Source organism: Dasypus novemcinctus, chromosome 2 (assembly GCF_030445035.2).
Source record: "Dasypus novemcinctus isolate mDasNov1 chromosome 2, mDasNov1.1.hap2, whole genome shotgun sequence".
Classification (NCBI taxonomy): Eukaryota; Metazoa; Chordata; class Mammalia; order Cingulata; family Dasypodidae; genus Dasypus; species Dasypus novemcinctus.
In genome coordinates, this window is record NC_080674.1 from 170,049,755 (window position 1) to 170,077,171 (window position 27,417).

Genomic DNA, 27,417 nt, shown 5'->3' on the forward strand with positions numbered 1-27,417 from the left:
AAATCTTCCCATAAACCCTTCTTCGGAGATATTCCGTGAACAGTTTGGTGTATATTCATGTTTTGTTTTTCTGTGAATATTCTAACATATACATATAAACATACACATGGACACACAGTGTGTTGTTGTTTTTTATAAAAATAAGATCAGACTGGGCATTCTTTCCTGAAATTTGCCTTTTTCTATTTACTTCGGCTTTGGAAATCATTCCATGTAGACTTAACTTACCATTTTAATACCTGTATGGCTTCTCACTGTGTGAACACTGTATGGTTTATTTTGAAATTGCTGATTGTGATTTATTTCCCCAATTTTTGGAAACTTAGGTTATTTCCCACTGTTCTGAAACACTACTGTAGTTACTTGCACTTTTGTCTTTGTTCCCTTTTAAAATTACTTCTGTAGGATAAATTCCTGGATGTGGAATACTTAGATCAACAAAAACTGTACTAATTTTGGGAGCAGATGTGGCTCAAGCAGTTGAGTGCCTGCCTCCCACATGGGAGGTACCAGGTTCAGTTCCGGTACCCCAAAAAGAAAACAGACAATGAGCAGTTTACTACTTCTGTCATAAAAAATACATTTAAAAAATAATACGAGGGTGGGTTGGAGGAAAAACACACCAAATGTAAGATAAGGACTATGATTAGTATTAAGATTTTGACAATATTCTTGCATAATTTGTAACAAACATCTCACGACAAGGCAAGGTGTTGGTGGAGGGTTGACGTATGGGACCCTGTATGATGTTAGGCATGTTTGCTTTGTAAGTTCACAACTTTTACTGGACACTTAATTGTTTATGTATGTTCAAATATAAATGATATAAACATAATAATAATAGGGTTGGTTGGGGGAAAAATAATTTGGTTAGTAGTAATATTCTGACAATGCTCTTTAATCATTAGTTTAAAAGGTTTAATAACCACGCAAGTTATTGGTGGTAGGGTGAGGTATGAGAGCCCTGTATGATACTATATATGTTTGTTTTTTAAGTTTATAACTATTATTATACACTTATTGTTTAGTATGTTTATGTATGAGTAATATACTTCAATAAATTATTTTTTTAAAAACAACAAATGAGCAAGGAGCAGATGTGGCCCAAGCAATTGAACGCCCGCCTCCCACATGGGTTCCCGGTGCCTCCTGAAGGAAAGCAGACAACGAGCAGAAAATGAGCAAAAACAACAAGCAGGCAACAAGGAAAAATACTAAAAAACATTGAATTATACGCTTAAAATGTATGACTTATAAGGTTGGTGGACTATATATCAATAAAATTATTAAATACAAAAAAAACTATACTAATTTTAAATTTTACTAGCTAAAGTCAATTTTCCACTTAAAATTTTCCCTCCCACCCAGAATTTATGAAAATGTGTTTTCCCATGCCTTTGATAAATTGAGCATAAGCAAATTTTTAATATCTACCAAACTAATAGACCTAAAATATTTTGCTGCCTCTTTGTGTTACTTATAATGTAAAGGAATTTTATATATTTTATTAATTCATTGTGTCCCCATTATACTTATTCTTTTTTTTAAGATTTATTTTTTACTTATTTCTCTTCCCTTACCCCCCCCCCCCCAGTTGTCTGCTCCTTGTGTCCATTCACTGTGTGTTCTTCTGTGACTGTTTCTATCCTTATCAGTGGCACCGGGAATCTGTGTTTCTTTTTGTTGCGTCATCTTGCTGTGTCAGCTCTCTGTGTGTGCGGCACCATTGTTGGGCAGGCTCTACTTTTTTTCGGTTGGACAGCTCTCCTTACAGGGTGCACTCCTTGCGCATGGGGCTCCCCTACGCGGGGGACACCCCTGCGTGGCACGGCACTCCTTGCACGCATCAGCTCTGCGCATGGGCCAGCTCCACACGGGTCAAGGAAGCCCGGGGTTTGAACTGTGGACCTCCCATGTGGTAGGTGGACGCCCTATCCATTGGGCCAAGTCTGTTTCCCTATACTTATTCTTGTTATTTCATCATCCACAGGATTTGCTTAGTTTTCTGCTGGGTTGTTTTTCTTTTACTGATCTGAGAAAGAGCTTTGTGCATTAGAAATATTATTCCTTTTACAGTCATTTAATTACAAATATTTCTCCTGATTCTTCTTTTAACTTTGATTTGAAGTTTGGGATTCTATAGAAGCATGTAGGCAAATTCATCAATACTTATCTTTCCAGATCTTGAACTCCTGTCATGCTTAAAAAGTCTACCCTATTTCAAAATTATACAGGGAGCAGATGTGGCTCAAACAGTTGAGTGCCCACCTCCCACATGGGAGGTACCAGGTTTGGTTCCCGGTGCCTCCGGAAGAAACAAAAAAAAAAAAACAAAGGATGTATTCACCTATATCTTCTATTTTAATTATTTTATTTTTTACATTTAAAATATTGGCTCCATCTGAGTATATTTTAGTGTAAGAAATGAAGTAGGGATCCAGCTTTTATTTTTTTTCCTAAACTCTAGCCTGTTGTCTCAACATCACACATAGAATAATCTATTTTTTCCCACGAACATGAAATGACATACAAAATGCTCCTGGATACTTGACTCACTCTCTAAACTATATAATATCTTTGAACTATCTGCCTTTTCCTGTATTTTCTGTCCTAATATTTTTTAATTATAATTTTATAGTAGATTTTCATATATGTAGGGGTGGGGTTCCCTATCACCTCCATGCTCACCCCACCATTCCTCTTTATTTTATTCTATTTTTTTTTAAGATTTATTTATTTCTCTCCCCTTCACCCCGCCCCTCCCCCCCACCAGCTGTCTGCTCTCTCTGTCCTTTCCTGTATGTTCTTCTGTGTCCGCTTCTATTCTTGTCAATGGCACCAGGAATCTGTGTTTCTTTTTGTTGCGTCATCTTGCTGTGTCAGCTCTCCATGCATGCCACACCACTCCTGGGCAGGCTAAACTTTCTTTCGTGCTGGGCAGCTCTCCTCATGGGGCGCACTCCTTGTGCATGGGTCTCTCCTACGTGGGGGGACACCCCTGTGTGGCATGGCACTCCTTGCGCGCATCAGCACTGCACATGGGCCAGCTCCACACGGGTCAAGGAGGCCTTGGGTTTGAACTGTGGACCTCCCATGTGGTAGACGACGCCCTATCCATTAAGCCAAATCCGTTTCCCTTTATTTATTTTAATTGACCTGTCTAGTTTCTCATGGTTGTCCTTCCCTATAATTGACTTTGGATCACTTAGGTTGCCTTCCCTGAAAAAAAAAAAAAAAAATACTGTTGGGGTTTTAATGAGATTGTTTTGAATTTTCAGATTAAATTTAGGTAGAACTGAAATTATCTTGGATAGAGACTTCCTGTACTAGAGCCAGCTCTGTCTCTCCATTTATACACGTTTTATTTTTATGCCCCTTTATAAAGTTTTATAGCTTCTTTCACATAGGTCCCACCAATGCTTAGCCTCTAAAAGTGCTCTGCAGGGAATCTGCTGTTTCCGGTGATGTCAAAGCATGGACAAATTCAGCCTGGCATCTCAGATGGGCCCTTATGAGCTGCAAAAAAAAGCCCATCCCATCTATTCTCAACACTGGGCCTAAGCCAGCAAGTAGCTCCCCAGCTGAGTGGAAGTGGATGGGTCAGCTAATCAGCAGGGACCTGGCGGGTCCTGACCACATGCCCAGCCCTCTGCTAGAAGCGGAAGGCGCAGGCCCCATCTTTAAGACAAGAGGCACATCCCTAAACAAGGGCTTTCTCTGTTAGCCTATGTGCTGTGGACACTGTTTCGATGGGAAATAAAGGAGGAGTGGCCCAGAACAGTTAGGATAGGTTTCAGGGAGGAGATGAGAATTGAGCTAGGTATTGCCATGTGAGTACCATTTAGATAAGCAAAGAAGAGGTAGAGGGACACGAAATCCTAGACTTTTTGGCTTCTAGATACAATTTTACGGCCCAGAGAAAATACATGTGAAGACACCGTTGTGAATAACCTAAGTGAGCAACTCTAGCCTCCCTCTGCCCTGAAGTGTTCTGAGAGCTCAGAGGCAATATTGTATATTGTGGAATGGCTTGGGCGCCAGGCTGACTTGGTTTTAAATCCCACTTCTACCCCTTGGTAGCTGTGTGACACCAGGGGAGGTACGTACCACTCAGAGCCACGATTCCACCTCTGTGAATTGAGAATTGCGGAACCCTCCCTCCCGCCTGCCTAGTGTGGTGAGACGTTGAGGACGGTGTGCGAGTCTCCTGGATCCCGCAAGCCTTTGTGGCGCGTTCCTTCCTTCCTTCTGCTTCCACGAGGAAGCGGTTAGCCGGGGACTGTGGTGCTGAGAAGGAGGAGTTTGAGCCTGGCCTGGGAAGGATGGAGAGGAGGAGGGGAGAAGTACAGGACCTCAGCCCAGTACATGGTGTGAATCAAGGGAAGGGGGCCAGAAAATTCAACCTGGGTTGCTCAGAATCAGTCCACTGCAGCCACATCGTGCGGGTCTTACATTCAGCCTACACGGTTCCAACTTCATCACGTAAACGACAGGGGCCACTGAAGGATAAAGTGGCTCTCAGTCCAGCCTTGCTCACCCATGAATCCCAAAGCACTCCAGGAAAATAATTCTTTTAAAATAAAGCTATAATGTGAGCAAAGGCAAAGCTTCTCGCCCAGGGATCTTGTTAGAAAACAGGGTCTGATTCGCTGGATCGCTGAGACTGCATTTCTAATGAGCACCCAATGCTTATTAGAAATGCTGTTTATCTATGAAGCTCGCTGTGACTAGCCAGGGACTAGGGGTGTTTAGGGTTCGTTATTTGTTTCTCTTATTACTCATGCAACCCACTGGCTGAGTGCCTGCCATGTATCAGGCACTGTGCTGGGTCCTGGAAGCGGAAAAGGAACCAGACAGGAAATCTCTCCTCTGGAGGCTCACAGTCTAATCAGAGGAGATGAGACATAGGCCCAAGCCACTGACATTCAAGGAAGAAAGTGACAAGGCCCTATTTGAAGCTTCTATAAAGTGCTTTGACAATTATGCAGTGAGACAGGTTATTCCCAACTAAGAGAGCAATTGCCTAGTGCTTAGCGTAATGAATAGAAGCTTTCTCCTCCTGTTACCAAACAGTGATGAAGAGGCCAGGCTTTAGAGTCCACCGTTTTTGAGACAGGTGACTTTGTTAACCTCTAGGCCTCAGGTTCCTCGCCTGTAAAACGAGGTAAAATAATAGGAAGGACGCTGGGAGGACGGCACGAGAGGTTTGTAAGCATAGTGCCTAATAAATTGTCCCTGGTACATTGTAGATGGTGGCCTTGGGGATTGTCACTGTTTTCAACATTCGCTTTAAAACTTAATATGGGTCTGTTGGCCTTAACGATATTATATTTGTAGGACAATTTTGTGATCTCCTTCCAGGGTTAAGTGGCAAATGAAAAGGGGAAAGCCTCAAAGGGAATATCCAAATCTAAGGAAAACTTCTTTACAGACCTGGTGCTGAACGAATTAGCAACTATTTTTATAGTTTACAGCTTGTATCGGGCCAAACCATTTTACACAGGGAGACTTGGCTGAAGGTATAGCTAAATTCTTCCAGTAAGAGTCTTGTTGAAGAGGAGTGGCACTCCCTTTATAAGCTGACAAGACAGTTTCGCCTCCCACTGTCTCCTCCCAGGTCATCAACTTATCTGACACTGACTGGGAAATAAGTCAAATCAAATTTATAATCCTCGAGCGCCAGGATGTCAGAGCACAGAGGGGTGTTAGAGGCACCCCACGCCCAATCCTGATAGTCTGTGGATGAGATAAATGATGCTTTTGGTCCCCAGGCCTCATTGCAGTCTCCAAGCCTGCGCGTTGGTCCATTCCTTCAGCCAGATAGTTAGTGAAAGCCTGGGGACGGGGAGTAAAAATGACCCCCGTGCCTGCCCTACAGTGAGGGGAGAAGTGCGGGGGGGAGTCCACAGACATGTCAGGGGCTCATGGAGGAGGCCACCGGGCTTAACGAAAGGTCACCAGGCTTAACGAAAGGTCTCGTTTCAAACGGGTCCCCTTCTTCCACCCGCAAGGGAATCTTGGGCAAGTCCCTCCATCTATATCTGTAAAAAGAGGATAATCCCACCAGGCTCATTCAGCTATTGTGGGGATTGAATGAAACAGGACATGAGAAAGTTAGCCAGCCCCTAACAGGGGTCCACTGAACACAACCTAGTTGGGCTTGTTTGTTTTTTTATTTTTTTAAATGAGTCATTGATTTTTTCCATTGCAAAATAATTCAAGCTTATGGAGAAAATTTTGGAAGATACTGAAAAGCACAGAGAAGGAAAATCCACCTATAATTGCCCCACCCAAAAGATAAACACTGTTGCTGTTTCAGCATTATGTCCTTCCAGTCTTTTATATACTTAAACATATACATATACATATATTTTTTTTTTCCTATTGGTTATACTGTTAATGGTTAAGATCCTCTGTTACAAGCTGCCTGGATTCACATGCTAGCTCTGTCACCCACTAGCTCTGTGACCTTGGGCAACTTGCTTAACAAATCTGAGCCTCCATTCCCCTGATGGTAATAAGGCATCCAGGACATGGCAAGCAGGATGGACCCATAGTCATCAGGGAGTGTTGGAGACTACAGGACACACGGTGCCCCCCTAGAAATGGGCAAGGCATTGACATGGGGGAGCCCTGGTGTAATGGGCTGGATCGTGTCCCCCAGAAAGTGATGTTCACATCCTAAGCCCTGGCACCTGTAAATGGGGGCTTATTTGGAAATAGGGTCTTTGCAGATGTAGTCAAGCTAAGGTGAGGTTGTACCTAATTACGATGGGCCCTAATCCAGTCACTGGTATCCTCATAAGAAGAGAAGACACACTAAAGGGAGGACGTCATGTGAAGACAGAGTAAGAGATTGGAGTCATGCACTGAGAGCCAAGGAATGCAAAGGATTGCCAGGAGCCTCCAGGAGCCAGGAAGAGGCAAAGAGGGATTCTTCTGGGGAGACCTCAGAGGAGCCTGGCCCTGCAAACCCCTTTGTTTCAGACGTCTAGCAGCCAGAACTGTGAAAGGAGAAATCGCTAATGTTTTCTGCCACCCAGCTAGCAGTGATTTGTTATGGCAGCCCTAGGAAGCCAAGACACTTCAGGAGGAGTGACGACTGAAAGAGTACCCGGCGTAATGAAGCTGAAGCCTTTAGCCTAGTGCCTGGCACCCAGTGAAAGCTTGTTAAATGGGGGCTACCATTCTGCCATGGGACCTAGTGTTCACTGTTCAGACTTGCTGAATAGCACCTTAGCGCTTACCTGCTGGGACCACGTCCAGCCAAGAACTGCTTCTCCCTGTGCTGATCCTGCTCGGCATTCGCCTCTGATGCTCGCACTTCACAATCCCTCTAAATCCATCTTGGGCAGGCCCGGGCGAAGCCCAAGTGACATGGTGGGCTCATAGCAACACCTGCACCCCTCTGTGTCTCTCTTCCCAAGCCCCAAGTTCTACAGTCCCCTGCCTGCAATAAAAGAGTAAAATAATAGAAATGTCTCAACCCCTCTAAGCAGTCTCAGAAGTGTGGTTTCATTTGCTCTGCTTAATAAGCCTAAGCAAGAGGCATCAGAGTGGAGCCTTTGGGCCTCAGGCAAAACTTGTTTCCCAGGGCTCTGCCTACTGCTGGTGGCATTCACTATGGGTTTAGGTGATATGCAAGTCAACTTGACATGACAGCTGGAGATCACATCAGAAACTCTGCTGGGCATACATACAAGGCATATAAATGTGTTCAAATGTTCATGGCATTGTCACAGTGGGTAGAGATTCACACAATAACTGAAAGAATATTGAATTTCCATCCTGGGGAGCTCTTCCACATTCTCTAATGGAACAGCAAGAATCCCTCAAGTACAAAGCCAGGGGCTAGTGAAGGAGGATGGTCCATTGACAGGCCCTTGATATTGATAACTGTGCTTATGAACTTTTACTCTTCAAACTAAAATGTAGCCTAGTATTATAGATGCCTAAACATTAACTCCTTTTTGGTCAAATGTGGCCTCTCTCTAAGCCGAACTCAGCATATAAATGCAATAACTTCCCCCCAACATGGGACATGACTCCCAGAAATGATCTTCCCTGGCACCAAGGGATTACTACCAAGCACTAGCTAGCAATGCAACTGGAAAAAGACCCTGACCAAAAGGTGAAAAAGATAAAGACAAATGAGTTTATATGGCTAAGAGACTTCAAAGTGAGTCAGAAGGTCATTCCAGATTTTACATTTATGCATGTCTCAGCAGGATATCATTGACTGCCGAATTAGACACTAGCCCAAATAGTGGGGCTATTGAGAACTCTGGAGACACCCAGGTACTATAGTCAGAGCAGATAGCAAATGAGTTTGGTGCCTTGCCAGTGGGCCCTACTTTGGGGTTTGTGCTCTCCTGTGTGACAGAATTGGACTGCGTTGTGGCTTCTCTACACATGGCTCCTCTGTCCCTTTTATTTGAATCTAGAGCTGGTACTGGAGTTAGTAGGTTTACATCCAAGAGACTTGAATCTTTGGGCTGTCCATGTGCCAGCTGGGCCCTGAGCCTCAAAAGAGTTGCAACACCTACTCTCTAGTTCATTGGATTCACCCAAGACAATTAACAAGGAGGTGAGGATTGACAACCACCATACCAAGGAACCGAGAAGGTCTACAACTGCAAGCAGGAGAGTCCCTTCCATCAGCCATATGGGACTGAAGCCCTATCCCAATTAGAGATAGTGTGGGCATCACCATCCCAGAATTCTCAGGATTGGGGAATGAACTATTGACTAGAATGGACCTCCTGGTATTCCACTATAGACTTCTTGTGATTCTAGCAATGGAAGAACTTAAATCATTGATGTGGAGGCACTGGCCACTAGAGATTCTGAGATCAGGGAGAGGGAAAACAAGTATAATACGCAGGCATTTTCAGGGCTTGGGAATTGTCCTAAATGACACTGCAACAACAAATACAGGCCATTATATATCTTGCCATAGCCTACAGAATTGTATGGGAGAGAGTGTAAACTATTATACAATGTAAACTATTATAATCCATGCTCAGTGGCAATGCTCCAAAATGTGCTCATCAATTCCAATGAATGTACCACAGTAATGAAGGATGTTGCTAATGTGGGTAAATGTGGGCAGAGTGGGGAGCAGGGCATATGGGAATCCCCTACATTTTTTATGTAACATTTATGTAACCTAAATATCTTTTTTTTTAATTTAAAAAAATTTTAAAAAAAGAAACTGAGTCACATATGCAGTTAGTCAATTGGTCATTAAGCAAAAATTTATTTAGCACCTATTATGTGCCAGGGGCTGAGCTCTCCCATAGAAAGTTATTCTCTAATCACTTCTCTTTCAATCCTTTACACTCCTCAAAGGTGAATTCCTCTCAGTTTAGGGCCAGCATATCTTTAACATCCCCCAACCATGCCCCTGCTAATCCCCCTTTTTTGAGAAAGAGGAGGCCTCAGGCTTACTACTGTATGGAGCTTTCCAGAAGGTAAACATTGCTTTGTTTTCATCTTATTTTTCCCTACCATGACCTTCCATGTGGATTTAAGAATAGAGATGGAAAGCTTCCTTAAAAAGAATATTGTTGGGGAATGGATGTAGCTCAAGTGGTTGAGCTCCTGCTTTCCTTGTACAAGGTCCCAGTTTCAATTCCAGGTACCTCCAAAAAACAATACAGACAAATGGAAAAAAACTGTCCTTGGGGAGCGGCTATAGTTTGGTGGTTGAGCACCTGCTTCCCATGTACAAGGTCCTAGGTTCAATCTTCGGTACCTCCTTAAAAAAAAAAAAAGAAGGAATATTGTTTAGATGCTGCTGCGGATTGTATTGTGTCCCCCCACAAAAAGCTTGTTCAGGTCCCAACCCCTGGTCCTGTGGGTGTGGGCCATTGCAAATAAGATCTCTTTAAGATGTTATTTCCTTAAGGTGTGGCCCAACTGAATCAGGTTGGCCTTAATCTGGATTACTGGAGTCCTTTATAAGCAGTGTAAAAATCGATGGAGAGAGAGGCCACCGGCAGCAGCCAGAAGCTGGAAGTCAATCAAACCCGAAAGCAAAAGGAAAAGATGCCGCCATGTACGTTGCCACGTGACAGCAAAGCTAAAGGACTCCAAAGATTGCCGGCCAGCCAGAACATACTGACTCAGGGAGGAAGCAAGCCTCTAGCCTCTGGAACCAGGAGCCAATAAATTTCTGTTGTTAAGCCAAACCATTGTAAGCTCTATGTTTTAACAGCTACAAAACTAAAATAGACACCAAAAGTCTGAAGAAGAGCATTAAATAAATGCTGGTACAGGTAGCCCAGGGCTTTGGTCAGTATCCTGAAGGAGATGGAGTGACTGATGCTTAGGAAACCATAGTCTGGCGAATCCTGAGCCCTTTAAAGTGGTGACACCAGCTGTAGACCCTCCGTGCAGAAAAACGCATGGGTGGTGCATACAATTTCAGCAGGTTCAGAAACCACCCAGAGCGCATCCCTGGGCCTGTATTGCTAGGCACACTAGGCTGAGCCCCAAGGCCGGACTCAGCACAGTGTGTGTCTTCCTCTTTCCCATCTTCCTCATCTTTGTAGTGGTAGCACTGGCAGTAACAATAGTGTTCACAGTCATCCCGCTCGCTCTGCTTACCAAGTGCTTTCAACGAGCCAGGCACTTGCCACGCATAAGCCCGCCTCGCCCACATGGAAAAGAACTATCACCTTCCCATGTTATAGGAAACTGAACTCAAGTAGCTTCTCCAAGGATCTGAACCCAGATCTACCTAACTGTGAAGTCTAACATGTCCTAGACCACGGAACACCACTGCCTCCATAAATGTTTGCTGACTCGAATGACTGACGACTTGAGCAGGTTCTGGAAGCAGCTCTGCCCTTCCCCACCCGACTGACCTTGAGTAAGCCACTCACCTGCACTGAGCCTCAGTGGAGGAAGGCTTGGCAAGCCATGACTCTTAAGACGCAAGGCCAGGAGCACCGGGATCGTGTCAAGAGCAAGAGAAGTGGAACCAGCCTCAGGGACACGCACAGAGCAACGTCAGAAAGCCTAGCTCAGCCCTGACTCCGGCACAACCCTTCCAGGACTCCCCATTTCCTGTTGATATTTGCCCCTCACTCCTGGCAGCTCCGTCAGCCCTGCCCAGTGAAAATCTGTTTGAGTGCCCAGGGGAAAAGATCCACCACCGGTTCTCTTTCACGCCAAAGAGTCTCAGCACCTTCCCCAATTAACTACGGCTCCTTGACTCCCACCAGGGCAGGCTGGTGTAGCAAACAGGGCCCCCTAATCCCGTAGCTACTGTGCTGCTGGGAAGAGCGGGAGGAGCAAGGGGGCAGAAATATGTGCGGAATCTGGCTGCCCAGAGGTTCAGCTCCTGCCCGACACTGCCCCTCCGTGGTGGGTCTAGAGAAGCAGGCCTACCCAGGCCCTGCTGGGCAAGGAGACTGAATTTTCAGGTTGAAAAGGACCTAGTTCAAATCACTTAACTAAAGGAGGGGCTAGAGTGGGAAAAGCAATTTACCCAAAGTAATATATCAAGTTACTAAGCATAGGTTTCTTATCATTAGATTTCCAGCCCAATCACTGACTTACAGGAGCAATCATTATTATTTGGTTAGTTACCATAAATGCAGAGTTGATTGGGTGGCAGGCACTGGGATTCTGAGTGCTAATAAGGACTTCACATGTTTTATCTTGTTTAAGCCTAACAACAACCCAGAGAGGTCAGGACTGTTATTAGTCCCATTTGACTGATGAGGAAACTGAGGCTTAGGGACATTATGGAACTTGCCCAAGGTCACTTGGCTGCTGATGGGAAAAGCAGGTTTTAACCCCAGGAGCCCAATTCCAGTGAAAAAAAGGGACTCCGAGTCAGAAGTCAGTCAGGGCACATTCAAGGTGGGAGTGCTGTGCCGAGATCGGCAGAAGGCCGGAATAAATGGAACAGGAAGGCGAGATCCCCATTCACCTGCCAGGTGAGCCAAGGAGTAAAACAGGGGACAGAACCCAGGGCTGTGGGGGTAGAGGGAAATACCACACTCACACTCAGCAATGGGAGGGTGACTGGTACTAGTTCAGGAGGCAATTTGGCTAGCCACCAACACTTAAATGTAGAAATGACCCAGTGATCCCTAATGTAGGAATTTACAGACATACTCCAACACGCAAAAAGGGAAACGCATGAGGCTGTTCGTTACTGCAGTCTGTAAAGGCAAAAATTGGAAATCACCCCCTTGACTATCATTAGGGAAGGGGTTAAATAAACTGCTATACATCCAAACTGCAGGATATAATACAGCTTTTGAAAACAAGACAGAGATAGCAACGTATGCCCTGACAGGGGAGATAAACATATTCTAAGTGAAGAAAGCAATTTGGAAAAGGTATGTGTAATATGACCCCATTTTTTAAAATTCTAGAAAGATAAAAATCAGGGAAACGGACTTTGGCCCAGTGGTTAGGGCGTCCGTCTACCACATGGGAGGTCCGCGGTTCAAGCCCCGGGCCTCCTTGACCCGTGTGGAGCTGGCCCATGCGCAGTGCTGATGCGCGCAAGCAGTGCCCTGCCACGCAGGGGTGTCCCCCGCGTAGGGGAGCCCCACGCGCAAGGAGTGCGCCCATAAGGAGAGCTGCCCAGCGCGAAGGAGGGAGCAGCCTGCCCAGGAATGGCGCCGCCCACACTTCCCGTGCCGCTGACGACAACAGAAGCGGACAGAGAAACAAGACGCAGCAAAAAGACACAGAAAACAGACAACCGGGGGAGGGGGGGAATTAAATAAATAAAAATAAATCTTTAAAAAAAAAAAAAAAGAAAGATAAAAATCAAAGTTAACTCTGGTGCCCTCTGTTTGGTTGGAGAAAGGCTATTCCCTCTACACTTAATAGATTTTTGTAATGTATATATATTTTTAAGTCAGCACGTATCCCTTCTGTAATAAAAAAAAAAAATACCAATTTATAGAGGAAAAGAAATGAAGACATGGTCCCAGACCAGAAGGAATTTATAGTCTGGATAGTGAACAAGAACACAGCCAATCCCCGGATGCCTTAAAAATATTAACAAGCAAACAATAAAATAACTGAATAAGATCTGATTGTTTTCTGTGGGGAAAAGAATAAAGAAGTCAGTCTGATTTGGGTGAAGTTAATCAGAGCAGAGTTCCTGGAAGAGGAGGATGACTGTACCAGGATATAAAGAATGTTTAGAAAATGGTCATCATTTATTTATTTATTTTTAAGGAAGCTTTAGATTACCTAAATGTTACATTAAAAATGTAGGGTTTTGTGTGATCTATGTATCTTTAAAAAAAAAAGATTATAAAAATTTTAAAAAAGAAATGTAGGAGATTCTGATATGCCCCACCCCCTCCTTCTCCCACACTTTCTCACATTAACATCTTTCATTAGTGTGGTACTTTTGTTATAATTGATGAACACATACTAAAGCATTGCCAATAACTGTGAATTATAGTTTACATCACAGTTTACACTCTGCCCTGCACAATTTTACAGTTTATGACAAAAGGTATAACAGCCAATATCCATCATTGCAAGGTCATGCAGGACAATTCCAATGTCCTGAAAATGCGTGTTGTACCTTTTCTTCCCTCTCCCTCCCTTCAGAACCTCTGGTGGCCGCTGCCCTTACATCAATGATTCACGCTCTTCCATTGCTAGAATAATAATCAGTCTATAGTAGAATAATATCAAGTCTGCTTTAGCCCACTGTTCATTCCCCAGTCTTGAGGATTTGGGGATGGCGATGCCCACTCTGCCTCTGAGAGGGGGCAGCTGGATGGAACTATCCTGCTTGCAGTTGCAGATGCTCTCTGTTCCTAGGGATGGGCGTTGTCCATCATCATCTCCTTGCTTGCAGTCCTGGGTGAGTCGGATGAACTGGAGAGTAGGTGTGGTAGCTGCTGAGATTCAGGGCTCAATCAGCACATGAACAGACTGAAGATTTAAGTCTCTGGGAGATAAATTTAACAAGTGTAGTGCTAATTATAGGTTCAAATAAAGAGGACAGAAGAGCCCTGTGTAGGGTAACTATAACCGAGTCTAACTCTGCTACCCTAGGGAGCATAATGCCATAGTAAGGCCCGCTGACAGGGTGCTGAATTCCTGAGCTTATCTGCCCTGCTTATAGTGTCTAGATGTCGCTAGAGCCTTCAGGGGTTGAGGCAGTGTTTACTGTGGCCATCAGTGAGATCCTGCATATGCATAACCTTTGGAATGACGTCCTAACTCATTTTGGAATCTCTTAGCCATAAAAACTCATTTATATTTAATATTTCCCACTTTCGGAAAGGCCTTTTTCCAGATGCATTGTTAGTTTGCTCACCATGTATTATTATCTTCAAGGTGTCAGGCCCTATGTCAAGCATGCATTCACAATAAACCTGTGAAACTGCCCCCATTTTACAGATGAGGAAATTGAGGCTGAGCAGGTTAAGTAATGTGCCTAAAGTCAAGCAACCAAAAAGCAAAGCTAGGCTTCAAAACCAGGTTTGTGTGACCCCAAACCCTGTGCCCTGGCTGCTGAGCACACGGCCGAAATCAGACAAGGTCAAAGAACGGCCTTCCAGTTAGAGGAAAAAACATCTCAGAGAGCCAAACTCTAAATGTGTCTGTAAAAGCCCACAGGAAATGTCAGCCTCGCCCCCCACTTCACAGGGTCATGGGCCTTAGAGAGAACTTCATAGAAAAAGAAACAACTCATCTTTGCCCTTCAAGAGGTGCTTGAAGTTTGATGGAGGTGAGCGTGGCACAAGCAGGACACCGATACACACGGAGAAGACCTAAAAAAGAAATGCACCTGGGCGGAGGGGACAGTCTGAACTTCAAGCCCCTAGTGTTAACCTGTGAGTTCTGTCTCAGTGACCTGTTAACACGCCTGCCTCCCCACGAGCCCGTGGGGCTGCCATCGGGCAGAGACCATGCCCCAACTCATCTACGCCCACGGCTTGAACAAGTGCCCGCACATCGCATGTACTCAAAATTTATGGAGAATGTGTAAAATTAAAAACAGCTACCACTATCAAATATGGGGTCCTCACCCACTGACTGGGGACAAGGATCCTCAAGGGAACATTGTGATTATCAAATGAGCTAATGATGTAAAAGTGTCTAGCATGGGACCTGGACAAAGAAAGCACGCAGACAATATAAATGTTGGCTATGAGCAATATTAGCTGGTAGTATTCTTGTCATTCCTCTCCTTTAAAAAAAAAGCCAGTCCCTCAGGGTGAGTCTCCATTCATTTACTGCCTATTTTACTAGGTCAGCACCAAGTAAAGTTACAAACTTGTCCTCAGCAAGCGAAGTCTCCTGTTATCATTTTCAGCCGTGACTCTACACGTCCCCAGCCTCCATCCTGAGACCTGAGCGCCCTCACGCCGAGTGCACTACCTGTGAGCTCATCAGCGTTTACCTCCCAGGGTAGTGTACTAGACGCCCAATTCTACTTCCCTCTCCTCACCTCTCTTCAAACCTTGTTCTACAGCTTCCCATCTTGTTACAAAATGTTTTTTAGAGTATAGTCTCATTTTTGAAAATAATTAAATATGCATATACAGCAGAAAGAATTCTGGATGTGTATGCACCAAAAATGAGGTTTCTCTGCATTGTGGATTAAGTGTGCTTTTTATTTTTTATATATTTTTTAAAGATTTATTTATTTATTTATTTCTCTCCCCTTCCCCACCACCGTTGTCTACTCTCTGTGTCCCTTCACTGTGTGTTCTTCTGCGTCCGCTTGCATTTGTCAGGCGGCACAAGGAAACTGTTTCTCTTTTTTGTTGCATCATCTTGCTGCATCAGCTCTCCGTGTGTGCAGTGCCACTCCTGGGCAGGCTGTGCTTTTTCTCACACAGGGCGGCTCTCCTTGCGGGGCGCACTATTTGCGTGTGACACACCCCTACGCAGGGTGCCCCTGCATGGCATGGCACTCCTTGCACACAGCAGCACTGCACATGGGCCAGCTTACCACACAGGTCAGGAGGCCCTGGGTATCAAACCCTGGACCCTCCATATGGTAGGCAGACGTTCTATCAGTTGAGCCACGTCTGCTTCCCTAAGTGTGCTTTTTAAATACTTTTTTCTTTTCCATACTTTCTCATTTTTCCACAAAGATTAGTAATAATAGCATTTTTAAAGAAAAAACATTTTTTGTATGTAGAATTTAGTCTAAATCCTAGCATGTTACAGATATGCTATGTGATCTGGGTCAAGACATTTTACCTCTCTGAGTCTCAGTTGCCTTACATTTAAAATGGGAATTTTGGGGAAGCAGATTTGGCCCAACAGATAGGGCATCCGCCTACCACATGGGAGGTCCAGGGCTCAAACCCAGGGCTTCCTGACCCGTGTGGAGCTGGCCCATGTTCAGTGCTGATGCGCGCAAGGAGTGCCCTGCCACGTAGGGGTGTCCCCCGCATAGGGGAGCCCCACGCGCAAGGAGTGCGCCCCGCAAGGAGAGCCGCCCAGCGCAAAAAAACTGCAGCCTGCCCAGGAATGGCACTGCACACATGGAGAGCTGATGCAGCAAGATGACACAACAAAACGAGACACAGATTCCTGGTGCCGCTGACAAGAATACAAGCGGACACAGAAGAAAACACAACAAATGGACACAGAAAACAGACAACCAGGGGGGGCGAAGGGGAGAGAAATTAATAAAAAATAAATCTTTAAAAAAAAAAAGGTAATTTTGGGGGAAAGTAGATGTGGCTCAAGAGATAGAGCTTTCACCTACCACATGAGAGGACCTGGGTTTGATCCCTGGGCCCTTCTGGTGAAAAATAAGAAGAGCAAGTGAGCCTGTGTGGTTAGCCAGGGCCTGCATGGTGAGTGAGTGCTTGCGTGGTGAGCACACGTGCCCACGTGGTGAGCCAGTGCCCACGTGGTGAGCCAGTGCCTGTGCAAATGAACCACGCAGCAAAATGATGAGGCATCAAAAAAGAGAGACAAGGGGAGAGTCAAGGAGATGCACAGCAGAAACCAGGACCTGAGGTGGTACAATTGACAGGTAACCTCTCTCCACATCAGGGATTATTGAATCCCAGTGAATCCTAGAGGAGAGAAAATAAGAGAAGACAAAACAGACGGCAAAAACAGCTAGGCAGGAGGAGGGAAAAGGGGGAAAATAAATAAATCTTTTAAAAAATAAATAAAAAGTAAAATGGGAACTTTTAAAAATTTTAATATTGCCATAAATGGTCTTTGGACCTCAAATTCAGATGGATGAGTTAATCATGTTTCTCAAATCATGACACCTCAAAATCACTGCTCTTTGTCAGGCCTCTCTCTTATTTTATTGATTGATTTCCTTTTATCCCCATTCCCATTCACTTCCACCTTTGGCAACCATTTTGTATTTAATATGTATATTTTATTTGAAATACGTGTGCTTGGTTGCTACTTAAATGGCATGATATTATAAATCTCACTCTAATTCTTCCTTTTTCACTAAGAAAGATGCTCTAAGATCCACCCGTAGTGCTATGTGGAGCTGTGCATACATCCCATTTTACCTTCCCACAATCCCAGTGAGAGAGCCCCAGATATTCTCAAACTCCTGTCACCACAAACATTACTGCCATGAGCATCCTCATACACATCCCCTTACGGACCTGTGTAAGAATTCTCTGAGATCTGTGCTGCAGAGCAGAATTGTATGTATACTTCGAGGGCCGAGTGGTGCCAGAGTCTTCTCCAAAACTTCTGCACAGCCTGTGTCCCCACCAGCCATGCAGAAGGTAACTCATGTCTCCACACCCCCTCCTACTCTTGGCACTGCCTACACTTGGTGTCCTTATTTTTGCCAGCTTAACAGGATATAAATTATGATGGTTTGAAGCCGTATGGACCCAGAAAAAGTATGTTCTTAAAGTTAATCCATTCCTGTGGGTGTGGATGCATTGTAAGTAGGATCATTTGGTGAGTAGGATCTTAAGATGTGACTCACTTCATTCAGAGTAGGACTTAATCCTCTTACTGAAGTCCTTTATAAAAGAATAAAATTCAGGGAAGCAGACTTGGCCCAAAGGATAGGGCATCTGCCTACCACATGGGAGGTCCGTGGTTCAAACCCCGGGCCTCCTTGACCCATGTGGAGCTGGCCCATGTGCAGTGCTAATGCACGCAAGGAGTGCCCTGCCACGCAGGGGTGCCCCCACGTAGGGGAGCCCCACGCGCAAGGAGTGCGCCCCGTAAGGAGAGCTGACAGTGCGAAAGAAAGTTCAGCCTGCCCAAGAATGGCTCTGCAAACATGGAGAGCTGCAAGATGACGCAACAACAAAGAGACCCAGATTCCCGGTGCCACTGATAACAACAGAAGCGGACAAAGAAGAACATGCAGCAAGTAGACACAGAGAACAGACACAGACAAATGGGGTGTGGGAGGGGGGGAGGGGGAAGGGGGGGAAGGGGAGATAAATAAATAAAAATTAAAAATTAAAAAAGAATGAAATTCAGACAAAGAAGAAAAGCTATGGAAGCAAGAAGCTAGAAGCAATAAAACCCAAAAGAGATGGGAGAGACTAGCAGATGCTGCCATGTGCCTTGACATGTGACGACAGAGGAGTCCAGGATCACCAGCAGCTGGTCTTCAGAGAAAAGGCATCATCTGATGATGCCTTGATTTGGAGATTTTTCTTAGCATCAAAACTGTAAACTTGAAAGCTAATAAATCCCCATTGTAAAAGCCAACACATTTCAGCTATATTGCTTTCAGCAGCCTAGCAAAGTAGAACAAGTGACATTTCTTTGTGATTTTAATTTTAATTTCTTTGACTGGCTAATAATTTGAGTATTTTGTCATACATTCACTAGCCCTTTGGGTTTCTTATTTTGTAAACTGCCCATTCCTTCCTTGCCCGTTTTTCATCTGAGGACAATTTTTTTCTTGTTCCTTTGCAGACATTCCTAATATATTCCAGATATTAATCCCCAGACTTTTTTTAGGCATTGCAAATATCTTCCCCCATTCTTGCCTGGTGGTTTATCCTTGTGAAGTATTAAGCCCTTTTTCTTCACCCTAGATTAAGATACATTATCTTCTATTCCTTTTAAAGTTTTACTGTTCACATTTAAGTCTTTAATACAGTTCGTATTTGACACGAAAATAAATCAGTGCCTACTTCATGGAGTTTCGTGAAGGATAAAATAATAAAAGTAAAAGTGCCTAGCACAGCGCCTGACCCAAAAGGGATGTGCACTTAGGGCTATCATCATTTGATCAGAGCGTGGTAAGCGCTGCCCTAGGAAATCTGTAGATGATATTGGAGTTTAGATGTTGTTTCGCAAGATCAGGGACGGTTTCCTGGACGAAGAAAAAATTTCTGAGGTTGGTCCTAAAATGAACATAGGATTCATTGGTTGAGATAAGAAGGCGAGCATTTCAGGCAAAGGAACGGGCCCGGGAGAGGGCCTGGCGGCGGAAATGTTGTCGGTCGACCAAGTTGAGCGGAGCACGTTGAGGCTAGGGTCAAGGCCGGTACTCACCAACGGCTGTCTGTCTTTCTGCCCACGCCCCGCCCTCCCCTTCCCTTCTGCAGGCTCCCTGTTCTCCACCCTCAAGCCCCCCGACGCCGTGTTCAAGGTGGTGTTCTGGCTGGGCTACTTCAACAGCTGCCTCAACCCCATCATCTACCCGTGCTCCAGCAAGGAGTTCAAGCGCGCCTTCCTGCGGATCCTCGGGTGCCAGTGCCGGGGCCGCCGCCGCCGCCGCCGCCGCCGCCGCCGCCTGGGCGGCTGCGCCTACACCTACCGGCCGTGGACGCGCGGCGGCTCGCTGGAGCGCTCGCAGTCGCGCAAGGACTCGCTGGACGACAGCGGCAGCTGCCTGAGCGGCAGCCAGCGGACCCTGCCCTCGGCCTCGCCCAGCCCCGGCTACCTGGGCCGCGGCGCGCCGCCGGCCGTCGAGCTGTGCGCCTTCCCCGAGTGGAAGGCGCCCGGCGCGCTCCTGAGCCTGCCCGCGCCCGAGCCCCCGGGCCGCCGCGCCTGCGCCGCCCCGGGCCCGCTCTTCACCTTCAAGCTGCTGGCCGAGCCCGAGAGCCCCGGCACGGACGCGGGCGCCAGCAACGGGCAGCCGGGCTTCAAACCCAACATGCCCCTGGCGCCCGGGCGCTTCTAGGCCCCCCGCGCTCGGCGTCCCGTCCCTGGGGGAGGAAATCGTCGTGGGGGGAGGGCGGCCGGAGGGAGGGAGGGGGGTGTCAGCGCCCTGTGGACGCGCGCCCCGGCGGGGAACGGGGGGGGGCGGGGGGCGGGGAGAGGGGCAGCTGCTTTTCTGGCAGGGGCATGGGTGCCAGGGACGGCGCGGAGAGCCGGGCCGAGCATGCCGAGAGCCTGGGGGAGCCGACGCCCGCCGGGATTTACCTCTCTGTATATATATATACATGAGTCCCTCTCTACATGTATTTAGCCGTGGGTACACGTGCGTGTCTCCGTGAGGTGTACGTGTGGTCTGCATGTGTGCGTGCGCCGGGCCGCCCGCGCGGGGGCACAGCGTGTGGGCGCCCAGGAGGCAGCCGGGGGCGTTGTCTGTCTTGTGACTTGGAACCTCTCTAGCCACTCCGTGTACTTCACTGAAGGGTGGCGCCTTGGTGGGGGGGGGGGAGGGGGCGGGGGTGGAAACAAAGGCATTAAAGGTTATTTCTCCTCTGGCTTTGAGTAGTCTGTGAATGGGGCGGCAGGCAGGGTCTGGAGTTATTTTTCCTTCTCCTCACGGTTTGTCCCCATCTGTCAATGCCCCCTTAACCTTCTGCCCAGCGGCTCCCACCTCCTCTCACAGTGAAGCTGCAGCCACTGCAAACAGGTCAAGGGCCTTCCCTCTATTGTCCGGTGGGCAACAGTTGTGCTGGACCCTCTTGCCTTTGCATTGCTGCCCCCCAGGGCTAAACAACTCTGACCCTCTGGCTGAAAGAAACCGCCCACCCCCCACACACAGATTTGCCCCCACATTCCTGTTTGCCTACTTTTGACCCTTAGCGTCATCCAAGGCCTCCTTCTGCTCATTTCTGACGTGGGCAACACTGGCGATTTCTAGCCTGGCCTGGCCTGACTCCCTAGGATCCCAATCCTAGCTGGGGATCCCCTGGACAGCACCCTAGGTGAGTCTGTCTTCTGAGAGGGCAGGGGACCTTGGCCGAGATCAGCTGGTTTCCTTCCACTCTCCTCTCTGCACCCCCAGGCCAAATACCCTGTTGTTTGCCTGTGCCCCTGTGACCTGAAAAGGAATCCAGAATACAGAGGTTTGTAGATAAGATATGGGCCCATGAAGCGCAGCAGCACACCTGGGGACAAGAACCCTCCCAAGCTCTGCTAACTGGTGAGACTGGCTGAAAAGAAGATCACTTGGAGATGGAACACATCTTGGAGAATGGAACCTGAATTCTCCTCCCCGCCCCCACTACTGATTAGCTGAATGACATCGATGGGGTAGATTCTAAGGTCTTTTCTGCCTCCAAAAGCCTATTTGCTAAGAGATTAAAGGATGGGAAACTAAACAGGGAGTGTTTCTCTTCCCTACAGTTCAGAAAAACACATGAAAGAAATTCCCTCGCCATCCATTTCTCTCTCCTTGCTTTGCTAAGTTGAGCTCCATAATTTTTCAAGAGGCAAGAACCTCTTCCTATAACATTAGTATCTCAATCATTCACCCTGTAGTTGACTAACATCCAAACACTTAAATTGGAGAAAGAATTCTTTTTAAAAGCGTGGTTGTGTCGTGGGGCACAATGCAGCTGAAACGTGCAGGGGTATCAAGCATGGCTGGATCCAGTGGTTTAAGCAGCCTTGCTCAGGATCTCTTATTCTCTCATCCAGCTCCCATCATTTAGCTCTGCTTTTTTTTTTTTTTTTTTTTTGCATGCATGCATGCAATTATACATCTCATAAAATAGGGAAAATAAGTGTAGCTAATTCACAAGAGCATTCAGAGATTCGTATAAGGGTAAAATGATTATCACAGGCCAGATACACTGTCAACAGCTTATAAATGGCAGTTCTCTGCAGAGGTATTCATTATTCACTTCTTTACTTTGACATATGGCATTTAGGGAACAGAAAATAACTTGGTTTTGGTTCATCAGATTACAGAGTTTTAGGACTCTATCTTGAAGAAGAAGAAAAGGAATTTTGTGTCCTACAACATGAAGAAATGTGCTCCTCACAGAGGTGACCAGCTCAAACTAAAACTAAAAATAACATTTCAGAAAAGTCATAGAACATTTAGGAGGGGAAAGCCAGAATAGGTGAGTGGGGATAGCCGGATGCTTTAGGGATGGGGCACCCTCTGATGGAGGAGCTGAAGGGAGGGCCTGGGACAGCTGCGCCGAGATCCTGGCTCAGACCCCATCCATGCTACCTGAACCAGGAAACTGAGCCAGGCTCCATCTCCTTGCATGTAAATTGAGGATACAGTTAACACCAACCTCACGAGGTTGGGAAGAGGACTATGTGAAAGAACTTGGCACAGAGTAGGCACTTTTGTTTTTATTAGAGCAGTTATAGGTTTACAGAAAAATTGTGCAGAAAAGAGAGGTCCCATTTAACCCCACCACCACCACCACACACTCATTAATTCCCTATTATTAACGCTTCAGTATGGTATCTTTGTTACAAGTGAAACAACATTCTTATCATTATATTGTTAACTATACAGTCCATAGTTTATATTAAGGTTCATTCTTTGTGTTATATAGTTCTATAGCTTTTTTTTTTTTCATTTGTGTTCTGGCCATATATATATAACATAAAGTTTCCCATTTTAAACACTTTCGATTATACAGTTTGGTGGTGCTAATTACATTCACAATGTAGTGCTGCCATCACCACCATTCATAACCAAAACTTTTCCATCATCTCGAACAGGTTACACTCTGTAACCATTTAGCATTAACTCCCCATTTCTCACCCCACCCTTATCCCTGGTACCGTGTATCCTAATTTCTGATTCTTTGAATAGAATAGGCACCATTTTTAATTAAATGTGAGGGACTTGCCTCCATTCCAGCAGTTCTCAACTCTTCCTAGATCAGCAGCTCCTGAAACTTGCTTCTGAAAGCTGCAGAAAAATAAACCTAACAGCCCAAACTTTGCCTACAATTCGTGACTTCCCACATCTCCCAAACACACATGGCACCCAGGTTATAGACTTTTCAACGAATCTGACTTCCTCGATATGTGGAAGAAATAACCAAGTCGGGGGGGGGGGTAAGGGAGGGAGCGGAACATACAAGAGCAATGACTATGAGGCACTGCATTGGATGAGCAAATGTACCTAAGAATGAGAGCAAGGCCCAGCCTTGGGATCAGTCCTACTAGCGAGGATAGGAGGTAATGGCAATCCCATGTAACTGTGTGACAGAAGCAAGGTGGTCCTCCACCATCTGTATCTGGGGAGCCCCGGCTGTCACACTAGCTCTTCCATTCGAGGGGTGGAGCTGTTGAAGTATCCCCGGCTCTTGGCAGGGGGTTGTCCATGAGGTGGGTTGGATGGGAGCTAGGAAGAGCCCTGGGCATCACCCCCCAGGCTGCTGTCACCAAAAGGTCCTCACTAGATGCCAAAAAGTACAACCCCAAACCCCACACCAGAGCGGACTTTCCAGGTTTACTCCTGCCTCGTTCTGGAAGGTGACAGCGTGTGGCAGACATGCCAGGCTCTGGCTCCCCATGCCCTCAAGAGGTCTCTGCAGGACACTCTTCGCCCTTCCCCACCAGGCCTTGGGACCTCTGCTGAGTCTGGGTGAAGGTGGGGATGGGGATGTAGAGGGAAGTTCGGGTCAATTTGGAAGAGTCTGCGTCCTTCCCAAGGTTTCCCCCTTAGACCTGGGCCTGGCCTTTGAAATGCAGAAACCATGAACTTGACAACTTTTTCTCTGGCTTCCCCAAACAGCCTTCCCCTGAAACAATGGTGACTTACCTCTGACTGGTTTGGCTGGGCCAGAGTCTCAACGCCAAGTTAATTCACTGAAGTGGGGAAGGATGGAGAAAATAGGATGAGGGGGACAGGGCTGCAATCTGCTCCCACCCCCTCTCCAACTGTATTTGCCTGGAGACCCCTCTCTCCATGTGGCTTCCTCCCTTGCCTCCTTCACATCTTTGCTCAAGGGTCACCTCCTCGGGGAGGCTTTCTCTGACCACTCCATTTAAAATCGACCTCAACACCACCATCCCAGCACTCCATACAGCCTTTTCCCACTTTGCTTTTCTCCATTACACTTACCATTGCCCAACATGTTATATATTTTACTTATTTATATGTTTACTCTCTGTCTTCCCCCAGTAGAAATGTAGGTTCCCCTCAATGTTGTATCATCAGCACCTAAAGCAATACCTGACACATAGTAAGTGCTCAATAAACACTTTTGAAGGAACACAGTTGTGCATCACCTTGCCATGAGCATGGTACTGTAGAAATGCTATAAGAGCAACTGAGCAGGGAGCTCAGTGAACCATAGCAGGGGCTCCTCCCCCTAACTCAGTTGGGGGGTAGTTCTGGTCAGAGAGGGCTTCCTGTAGGAAGTGACATCTGGGTCCTCACTTTCCTTAACCCAGAGTTTCCGTTATTCGTGCTTGCTCCTTGCCTCAGTGGAGATGGGGGTCTGCGGGCCAGGCTTCCGGTCCAGGTTCAGGCCCTCAGTCTCTGCCCCTCTCTAGGCCTGTCTCTGCTGTCTGACAAGAGAAGGCCTGAGCTGGCTGTTGCCTTCAGCTCTGCTGATCTGCAGTTCCAGCTATTGTTCTCCTCTCCTCAAAGCACCATCTTCAGAGACTAGCTATTTTGGGAGACAACTTCATTGGGATTAGTAAGACAAACTGCTTTGGCCCTTGCTCACGGCCTCATTAAGAGAAGTGGTGTCTTCATAAGAGGCTTCCAGAGCTGCCTGGGAGCAGAGGAAAGCGCTCGAGGCATTAGAAGCATGTTCTGTCTCCCCCAAACACCACCCAAAGCCCAGCAACCTCTTACACCTGTACAGTGTCTTCCTAACTCATTGGTTCTCTCATTCATTCAACAAACTGTCAGTGAGCACCTATGTAAAGCTGGGAGCCAGGGATACAAACGAGAATAAGACCAGTCTTTGCTCTCATGAAGCGTCCAGTCAGGAAGGAGAGATGGGACATTCACCGAAAAACCTCACACACAAGGTAGAAAGAGGTTCCTATAACAAAAGCCAAGTATTGGGCCCATAAAGTCAGACAAAATGGCATGAGAGTCCTGATGCTCCCATTTCTGAGATGGTCTTCTTGGCAAATCTCCTCGCCTCTATGAGGGCCAGTTTTCCTCTCTGTAAAGTGGAAATTACCACGCCTGGCTTAGAGGGTTGCTGGGAAGCTCAGCAATGAGGGCACACACTGTGCTTAGTGCAGTGCCTGGCACACACTCAGGAAATGGCTGCGTTATTAAGTGCCACTGGAGAGGTACAAATAAAGAGCTTTGGGAATTCAGGGGGGAAAGGGTTAATATCCATCTGCCCAGAATCAGAAAGGCTCCATGGAGGAAGTGGCAGCTGACGTGGCTTGAAGGGTGTGGTTACGTCCAGATGGCAAGAAGGGCGCTGAAAGCAGACCAGACGGGAATGGCAGGGAAGAGTCCGGCTGGGAAGCGGCTGAGGCAGTGCTCAGAGCCGCACCAAGGTGTGTGGATCATCGGGAGCCATCAAAGACTTGCCAGTAGAAGAGGGAGTGCATCAGGGGCCAATGCACAGTGAGAAAGAAACCGGTGAAAGGAGAGAGGACAGGCTGGGGGGACCATTAGGAGGTTCTGACAAGAGGCCAGAAATAAGATCTGAACAGGAAGGAGTCAAAAGGATGTGGGAGAGGAGCAGATATAGTTCAAATGGTTGAGCGCCTGCTTCCCATGTACAAGGTCCCAGGTTCGATCTCTGGTCCCTCCTAAAAGCAAAACAAACAAATAAATGGGGGAAAAAAAACAGCTTTCATTGCGGAATGGATGTAGTTAAATGCCTGTTTCCCACATACAAGGTTCTGGGTTCAATCCTCAGTACTTCCTAAAAAGGAAGGAAGGGAGGAAGGGAGGGAGGGAGGGAGGGGATGTTGGAGGTATGAGAGGTGAGAGGGTGAGTGTCCACAGAACTGCCCCGAGCAGCTCTTCATCTACAGTGTTGTCCAATCACGGTGTCCCTGTGAAAGGCTGAGCAGGTATGATACTCCCCACCTGGTGGATGAGGAAACTGAGGCTTCTTTCCCAGGTCACACAGCTTGTGAAGGAGCTATAACAAGACTCCATACTGCCTAACCCCAACCCAGCTGTTTCTTTTCTTCTTTATTTTTTTTAAACTACATCTATCTATGTGATAGATGTATTTCAACCCCAGAGCCCAATGTCCAGAACATAGCCTGGAAAAGTGGCAGCATAGCCTGGTGATAGAGGACTTGATTCAGGCCCCAGGTCTGCAGCTCACCAGCTATGTGGTCCAGGTAAGGGATGTAACCTCTCTCAGCCTCAGTTTCCTAGTTGGTAAAACAGGGCTAATAGAAAGTTCTTCACACAGTTGCTCTGAGGAGTCAGTGGGCCAGTGCGTGGAATTGGGAAGTGCTGGGCATACAGAAAATGCCCCCTAACAGCCAGTACTGTTAGTAATAGGTCAGCATGGTCTACTGTGGGGAAACAGAACATCAAAGGTCTTAAATTTAACTCACAGCAAAGTGAAAAACCTTCTGTCTGAACCAGAGGTGACAGGCGTGAGAGGCCTCTCCTGAGGCTACATTGTATCCACATGCCAAACCTCCTGGGAGTAGCCCTATTCTGGGAGACCTGACACTAAAAGAAAACTATGAGAAAATAAATGGTGAATCCACATCCTCTGAGCGGAAGCAGATGTCACTTGGGCCAGCAAGAGAATTTTCCAGGCAGAAGTATGTCCATGAGCTGGACTTACATGGGCTCTTCTAGGCCAGGGAAACGCAAACTTTTTGACTGCAACACACAAGATGAAATACGGTTTACACTAGGACGCAGTATGTATATCTAGAGATATAGATATGAATCTGTACCTCTATTTTGGCCCAGCAGTTGTTCGTTGTGGGATGCTGCCCTGGACGTTATAGGCTGTGTAGCAGCACCTCTGGCCTCTACCCACTAGATGCCAATTAGCATCCCCACCCCCAGCTCAGACAATTAAAAATTCCCCCAGACATTGCCAAATGTTTCTCAGGGAACAAAATTGCCCTTAGTTGAAAACCACTGATATACAGAGATAGAAGAAACAAACATTTCATAAAGATTACCCTTATTTACAAAAGGTAGTATTTCCCATTCTGTATTACTCGATTTCTTTTTTTGTTTTGTAATATTCATTGTTGCCCACTAACTTGATTTCACAGTGCAGGAATCACAATTTGATGATCACTATTCCAGGCAAGGGTTTCTCTTTATCCCAGGCCTTCAGGAACTCAGTTGTAACTATTTTCCAACTACCT

At 46.4% G+C, this 27,417-nt stretch overlaps 1 protein-coding gene across 1 annotated transcript in view; it reads left to right on the forward strand.

The window, feature by feature from the left end:
• The window catches only part of ADRA1B (adrenoceptor alpha 1B), a 61,100-nt gene extending 40,523 nt beyond the window's left edge, over positions 1–20,577 (forward strand). Inside the window, exon 2 of the mRNA XM_058281596.2 lies at positions 19,533–20,577. Within this exon, the coding sequence (XP_058137579.1) occupies positions 19,533–20,110 (578 nt within the window). The 3' untranslated portion in view covers positions 20,111–20,577. The remainder of the gene's footprint in view (positions 1–19,532) is intronic.
• Positions 20,578–27,417: the final 6,840 nt, after the last annotated feature.